The 8,232-nt window shown below is 36.4% G+C and overlaps 1 protein-coding gene across 1 annotated transcript; it reads right to left on the minus strand.

The window, feature by feature from the left end:
- Positions 1-779: 779 nt before the first annotated feature.
- Positions 780-8,050, minus strand: LOC105454936 (probable multidrug resistance-associated protein lethal(2)03659). The gene is made up of 11 exons (XM_011697919.1): positions 7,785-8,050; positions 7,281-7,536; positions 6,727-6,901; positions 6,457-6,613; positions 6,071-6,273; positions 5,167-5,807; positions 4,271-4,947; positions 3,620-3,834; positions 1,539-2,617; positions 1,246-1,353; positions 780-1,077 (listed from the first exon to the last, which is right to left on the minus strand). The coding sequence occupies exons 1-11, from the start codon at positions 8,048-8,050 to the stop codon at positions 1,042-1,044; spliced, it is 3,813 nt and encodes a 1,270-aa protein (XP_011696221.1). The 3' UTR covers positions 780-1,041.
- Positions 8,051-8,232: the final 182 nt, after the last annotated feature.

The following is an 8,232-nucleotide window of genomic DNA, read 5'->3' on the forward strand; positions in this document are numbered from 1 at the left end:
TCGAAAAATTTCCCGTGTCAAAAACCGAAAAATCCATGAAATGACCATGACTGACTTGACCTCAGACGATTTTTTATATTCTTCGATTTTTGCAATAAATATTTTTCGAAAAATTTCCCGTATCAAAAATTAAAAAATCCATGAAGTGATCATGACTGACTTGACCTCAGACGATTTTTTATATTCTTCGATTTTTGCAATAAATATTTTTCGAAAAATTTCCCGTATCAAAAATTAAAAAATCCATGAAGTGATCATGACTGACTTGACCTCAGACGATTTTTTATATTTTTCGATTTCTGCTATAAAAATTTTTCATAAAAGTTTCTCACGTCAAAAATCGAAGAATGACCATGTAGGAGTTGACCTAGGTCAATTTTTTATATTTTTCGATTTATGCAATAAAAATTTTTCATAAAAATTTCTCATGTCAAAAATCGAAGAATGACCATGTAGGAGTTGACCTAAGTCGTTTTTTTATATTTTTCGATTTCGAGACGAGATCGAGATTTATCTCATCTCGTGCGCATCTCTAGTCTACACGGACTTTTTTTTATGGATTAAGTGTTTGATGAATGTTATGATTTGAATGTATACATATAGATTACGTAAACGGATGAATTTACGAAATATTAATTGCGGTCACCCTTATAATAAAGTTATATTTAATTTTTTTCGTTATATCTCGAAAACTATTCAAAATATCAAAAATAATTATTCCACATGTGGAAATGATAGCGTTTTGTCACGGAAAACAATAAAACAACATTCGATCAATATGTGAATATACAACTGGTTTTATAACAAGATTAAGTGTCAAGTTCTGATTTTAATGTATACATATTCTTAAAAAGTCTCATAAATTTGAAAACACAGTAAAATTAAAAAAGCTGGACATCATAACATACAAGAGAAATTGATTAAAAAATTATTTTGTTAATGTAAAAGATATCTTTTTTATATTAATAGATAATACAATAAGTTCATCGTCGAATATGATTGGAACATCAGTTTGGCACAAAATCGTATGGAAAATTGTAATTATCTCGATGGCGATCTATCCTTTTTGTAGAAATTCTGGAAAAAAGCAAAATAACTTGTAAATAACAAAATTTATAGGAACAAACGCTTTATTAAACTTTACTATGATAAATAATTCACTTTAGAACGAAATTAAATATTTAATTATAGATACTCTATTATTTTAGGATATGATTTGATCGTAAAATTTAATTTATTGCTTACTTTCGTGGCTATATCAATAAGATTCTCGGCCATCGCAGCACCAGTCTGCTGTACCATGTTATAAAAATGTCCCTTTCGTTGTAAAAGAATATACGGATGATCAAGTTCCTAAAATCAATGTCTATCATTTTCTAAAATGCTTTTAATTATTAAGGGAGAGATTCCGAAAACTAAAAATAATATTAACATTTTACATTACCCACTTTTTTTAACAGGCAAAAACGTTCATATAAAATTGTAACTCCAAAGTTATCGGAATCTTTTCAATTGTACAGCCACTGACTTGTACTTACCACAAGGTGTCCGGCGTCCATCACGAATATTCTATTGCTGTCCATAATGGTGTTCAATCTGTGAGCTATAGTGAACACAGTGCAGTTTACAAATTTCGTCCTAACTGTCTTTTGTATAAGGGAATCCGTGTAGGGATCGATGTTGGCAGTCGCTTCGTCCAGCACCATAATCCGATTGTTCTTGATGATAGCGCGCGCGAGGCACAGCAGCTGCTTCTGACCGACGCTGAAGTTCGATCCCTCATCGGACACCCTCGTGTTCAATCCGGCGGCCATCTCGGAGATCGTCCCCTTCAGCTCGACGTCCTGGAGCGCCTGCCACAGCACGTCGTCGGAATACTGATCGAAGGGATCGAGATTCCGTCGCAGACTGCCGGCGAACAGGAACGGCTCCTGAGGGATAATACTGATCTTCGAGCGGAAGTCGTGCAGGGCGATCGCGCCGGTGGACACGCCGTCTATGATGATCTCACCCTCCACATGGGCCAGGCGGAAGAGAGCATTGATCAGAGACGACTTTCCCGCGCCGGTTCTGCCGACGATGCCGATCTTCTCCTCCGGCATGACGGTGACGTTTACGTTCTTGAGGATGTATGCTCCCCGAGGATTGTACTTCAAGTTTACGTCCTTAAACTTCACGAGACCTTTCGTCGGCCAATCGTCCGGTGGCTTGGAATCCGGCTTGCTGTCGATCATCGGCTCCTCCTCCAAACTGCTGTACTCGAGTATTCTCTCTATAGAGGTCAACTGGGTTTCCAGCTCGGCCGTTTGTCTGATTCCCCACTGCAGCATGTTCGTTAACGCCATGACCTGCGTGATTATCAGACCGATATTACTAACAACAGCCAGATTATCGGTAACCGTGAAAACTATAATTATTGCTCCGATGTAAAGCTGGCAGATCGCATCAATGTAGAAGCCGAAGGTTCGAGAAGTCGATAGGAAGAGGAAGCAGGCAGACGAATGAACATCTTGATGAATGCACAGATCCGCCATTAATTTCTCTTCGGCGTTGAAAGCTCTAATTGTCGTCAGACCTTGCAGAGACGCCCCGAGATGGTCAAAGATCGGCGAACGTGCTGAATAAATCGTTCTTTGTTATTACATTACTTATTTTAATACCTGTTTCTGGAAACAAAATCAATTTAGGAAAAACAACTTCAAAATAAATTAAGAAGTTAGCCCACTCTTGAGGCCTTAAAATGACCTAAGTTTGGGATTTTTTGTGGGTAAATACTAAATAGATAACTTAATTTAAAAGCTGTTTAAAGAACATTGTTGTACATATATAAAAAATTTAAAAAAATATATTTTTATTTTTTTATGTATATGAAATGGCAGCGCACTGGCTTACTTACGGAATTCCTTTTTTCTGTATTTTCCAATCGGTGTACAGGATTCCAGGCATTCAGTTTTCTCTTAAACAAAACACAAAAAATTTTCCTTATCTACATGTTCAAGACTACAGAAGAACGTAGAGGTTTTTTTTAAATATTGATTTTTTTCGAAATTATAGCTATTTTTACGAAAAATTCGTATTTTTGTCATTACAAGTCTTTCGTAAAGTAGCTGCCATTTTGAAAAAAATCAATATTTGAAAAAATTCCTACGTACCTCTTATTTAGTTTTTAATATGTAGATAATGAAAATTCTTTGTGTTTTGTTCAAGATCAAACCATGTGCCTGGGATCCTGTACACCGATAGAAAAAAAGGTATTCCGCAAGTGTTGGCCAGTGCGCCGTCATTTTGGACATAAGAAAAACACAAAAATATTTTTTTGGTTTCTTTTATACGTACAATAATAGCCTCTAAGCAAATTTTAAATAGAGTTATTCATTTACCCACAAAAATTCCAAACTTAAGGTATAATTTTAAAACCTCAGGGGTGAGCTGACCCCTTAAATAATTGATTCAGTGCGCTAACAAATTTAAAAGTACAACCCAAACAGCTAACACTTTATCCGAGAGACATCCAGAGGACGTCTGTCGGATAAAGTATGGGAAGAGATCGAAAGTAATTCGATCGATTTTTCGTTGGTTACAAATATTGCTTTTTCTGATTATCGGATACATTACTTACTTGTCCCTTCGAGGCGTTTGATATTACGACTGGTGCGGATGTATATCATGCGGAAATAGATGAAAATGCAAGCGCAAATTATAGTGGGTATCGCCAGCCACGGGGTAACCGCTATGATCAAAACTGCTACCGTGATCGAGATGAGAGCGATCACTATAATGTCGAATACGCACATTGACAGCAACAGATCAACAATATTGATATCTCTGGCAAACCTTAAATTAAAAAATGTCTTTTTTACGTCATGTTTCTTGAAAATCAGGTTTATTTTATTAAAAAATCGTCAAAAATAAACTACGATAAATAAAAAGAGTACTCTATAATAATTATAAATAATTAAGAGAAAAAAAGGAGAAAATAAAATTTCATATTTCAGATAAATTAATGAAAAATATTTCTGCATAAAATTATGAAATTAACTGTAATTACGGACTTATTGTAAATACGAAATCAACCAAAATTAAACTTTAATTCCCATACTTTACATTCTAAACAACTTTCCAGCTCCACTTTGGCGATACTTATTAATAATTAATAATTTTACTTATAACAGAATTAAATATATGAGGAAAACTGCAAATTTCTTGCATCAGTGTGATATTTTATAATTAATCCCACGTCTAATCTGTTATCGCGAGTTTCTACACTTACCTGTTTAATATACGACCAGCTGGATTAGTACTGTAGAAGTACATGGTCGCACGCAATATGCTGCGAAACATGGCGGAATGGAGATTTATTGAGGACCACATGCATACGTTGAAGTACACGATCGTTTGAAATTGCCACAGCAGTATGATGGCCGCTATCATAGCGCTGTATAGGTAGATCGTGGAGTCGCGGGACAGTGGACCTTCCCACTGAAACTCCGTGGAGTTGCCCGTCTCGTGCCACGAGTTTGATTCGATATTCACCCAGAACGCGACGAAGTAGTCGCTACCGCCGGCCACTACTTGGCTCGCTAAGAAGATCACCATCATCAACGCGATCATGAGAGGCTTCTTACTCGCCTTAAAGTAAGCGAAGAACGTTTTGCGAGATATGCTACCCTTCGCCATCGTCTCTTGCGTCTCATCGTCCTGTGAGAAGTCCTCGTAGTCCTTCGTCTCGACCTTCATCGAAATTTGACGCTGAATAACCGACCGTCTACTCTCAGTCTCTTTGTCCTTCGTGTCTGTCGCCTTCGCCAACTTCATGAAGTCGTGGCCCAACGCTTGCAGTTCCTCGAAGGTACCCTTCTGCTCGATTCTGCCGTTGTTCATCACAATAATCTGATCGGCGAGCTGCAGATGCTGCAGTTGATGGGTCACCAGAATCCTCGTTTTTCCCTGATCAAAATATGAGCTTAACTGACATATGATTTGAACAAAATATTTTAAAGAGAAATTAAATTGACATGAATGTCAATGATACATCATGATTATCTGACATGAAGCAGAAAAAAATGATAATTTGGTTACATGTGAAACTCGATGAACGATCACTGAAACATTCTTATCTTAATTCTTTCTTGTTTATCACAATGTGAATATTTTACGACCTTTTACCTTTAAATAACCGCAAATACACTTGTCCACGAGACATCTGCTGACGTGCGAGTCCACGGCGGAGAGAGGATCGTCCAGCAGGTAGATATCGGCATCTTTGTAGATCGCTCGCGCCAGGTTGATCCGGGCGCGTTGGCCACCGCTCAGATTCATCCCCCTCTCGCCCACGATGGTGCGGTCGCCATGGGAAAACGAGTTTATGTCCGATTCCATCTGGCAGACTCTGATCACCTCGTCGTAACGCGATTTGTCCATCGCCTGTCCGAACAGAACGTTCTGCTTCACGGAGGATGCAAAGATCCACGGCTGCTGGCTGACGTAGTTTATTCGTCCGCGACTCTCGATGCTGCCGCTCGTCAGCGGCAATTCCTGGAGTATCGCTTGCAAAAGACTGCTCTTGCCCGAACCCACCTGACCGACAATGGCGACGAAGCTTCCAGGTGGTACAGTCAAATTTATGTCACGCAACGTGTCATCCTTACCCTCGCCGTGCCACTTGGCGTTTACATCGGTCATACGTAGTGCGATCGAATCAGTCTCCGTCCGACATAGGTTCTGTCTCGTTTTGGTGATCTCATCGTGCAACATGAATCTTCGCAAACGGCGAATACAAACTAATGCCTGTACCAATTGATGGAGACCTATATGCGACAATATATTAGTTTTTCTTATCAATTCTTATTAAAGATTAAATGGAATTCAGTGTCAATATTAATCTTCAAATTAATATTAATCTTCATAAATATTAAATTCTATGAACCTTTTCAAAAATTATTTTCAAAAAATTGTTAAAATTATGATAAAATATATAAATTAATTATATCGTAAGATTTTATTTTTCTATATTAATTCTTAATAAAATATAAAAATGCCAAATTTTAGAATTTCGAATCGATAAACTTACCCATCGAAAATCCAAAAATCATTGAATTCCGTAAAACGTTGTAATACGCTGTTACCAAGTACACTTTTTCAGCATTGATGTAATTTCCGAATAGAACGTACGCCAATATCGCGACGAAGAGACTAAGTCGCGGTACATAACAGTCGAGAGTAAGAGCCAATTGCTTTAGGATTGAGTATTTCTTTATTACATTCATCTCACGCCTGGAATAAATTAAATTTCGATAACAATTTGACATCAGTAAAAGTAAGAATTCAAAATAAATTCTTTTATCAAGAACAATGCAAAAATATATATTAATAGCATATAAAGTAATATAAAGAAAACGAGTGTCAGACAATTTTAGTTTACATAAAATTAAACTTGAAATTTCTAAGCGTACTTACTTCCTTGCCTTTTCGACGAGATTATAAAAAGGAATCTCCCAAACATACATTTTAATTACTTGCAATCCGGTGATTACCTGATTCATTATTCTAAGCCTATCGTCTGTTTTTTCTGCTAACTTGAGCGTTAAAGGTGCCAATACCTTCGCCAAGATCGCTGAAATAGCACGTGTGTTATTTCAATATCAAATATGTAATGGAATTGTGATGACAGAGATGCATTAATCGCATGATTTTTATAATCATTTATTAACAGAAATGCGCTAATACCTTGAACAGGAATGAACAGTAAAAACACTGATATTCCTATCAATGCTGCCCACCCAATTTCATTGAATGTAACATATGTGATCCATATAATTTGAACAGGGGCGATCCAAATGTAGTGCAGATCTACCAGAGACGCTTCCAATCTGGTAATATCGCTACTCAGGAAATTTACCATCTAAAAATGACGTACAAACTCGAATTATTATAGTATTTTGACAAGTATTTATTGAAATACTTGCTAAGATTTAAAGTCATTCTGAATTTCATTTGAATGACTATAAATGGCCTTGAATGGCTTTACATACATACAGATTGTTAGTTTCCTTTAATAATCACCTAAACTTATTGTTAATAGTACATGGCATAAATATTAGTAGTATGTACATGCATGGTATCGCTTCCAAAATTATTTTGGTATAGAAAAATCTCTTTATGTTCCTCAACATCCCTATTCTTCACCCACTTTTGCGCTTGTACTGCACCCTCTGATGAGATTTGTCACGTGATCAACATACCCTGAATAAATGAAAATATTTGGCTTGTGTCTGGCTCACCTGTCCAGTGGATGTTTCACTGTCCAACACAGAATTCGAGAGCTTCAATATTTTTTGATAAATCAATGAAGTACAGGCCACCTTAATTTTTAATCCTAGGTGAAAGGACCAGTGTACGCTATGATGTGTAATAAAATTGTCCAATATGGACAACAGAATTATACCGGCTGCGCTGTAATACACTTCGTTGCTCCATTCCTTCTTGTCGCTCGCGAAGTAGCGCAACAAGGTAGCAAGTAATAACGGTTGATACATTCTGTAATATAATTAAAAATTGTTAGAAGCAACGTGTATGAAAATTATTTTATGGACAATAAATTGTTTAGAAAATTAAAGTTTATTTTCTAAGTTTATATCGTTTTTATTTGCAATCTCTATCGTATCTTTCACTTCCAAGTAATAATGGTTAGAGTTTATGTTTGATTTCGAATGCATCATATTGATATAATTAATATCATATCAATACAATTCGTTCAGCTTTATTTACTTTATTAACATATTCACCTAGAAAATAACTCCATAACTGCTTCCGCAATTCCAATTAGCAGAAGCGGTTTTCCGAAACAGCGCAAGAGTACTCTGAGTAACTGTGGCTTGCTGCCATTTTTCTTTTTAGCACACGATTCCACTTCTTTTTCCCAAGCTTTGCCTATAACTTCGCCTAAATACTCGGTTCTGTCTTGCGTAAGAGTAGCATAAAGATCGGTCTCCTCCAAATCTTTTTTGTAGCCAGTCCGAAAAATTTTTCGGGTCCACCTGTACGTATTCATTGTTATTAAACTCCTTGAATCCACATTTCACATACAGTTTGTTAATTATTATAACGCGCGTAAATATACAAGGTATCCCAAAATTCGCGAATCAAAATATCATAACAAGAAAGTCTTCGAAAAATTAAGAAAAAAAGTTATTTGTAAATTTTTATTTTAAGCAATAGTTTTTGAGATATAAG

Source organism: Wasmannia auropunctata, unplaced genomic scaffold (genome assembly GCF_000956235.1).
Source record: "Wasmannia auropunctata unplaced genomic scaffold, wasmannia.A_1.0 LD335969.1, whole genome shotgun sequence".
NCBI lineage: Eukaryota > Metazoa > Arthropoda > Insecta > Hymenoptera > Formicidae > Wasmannia > Wasmannia auropunctata.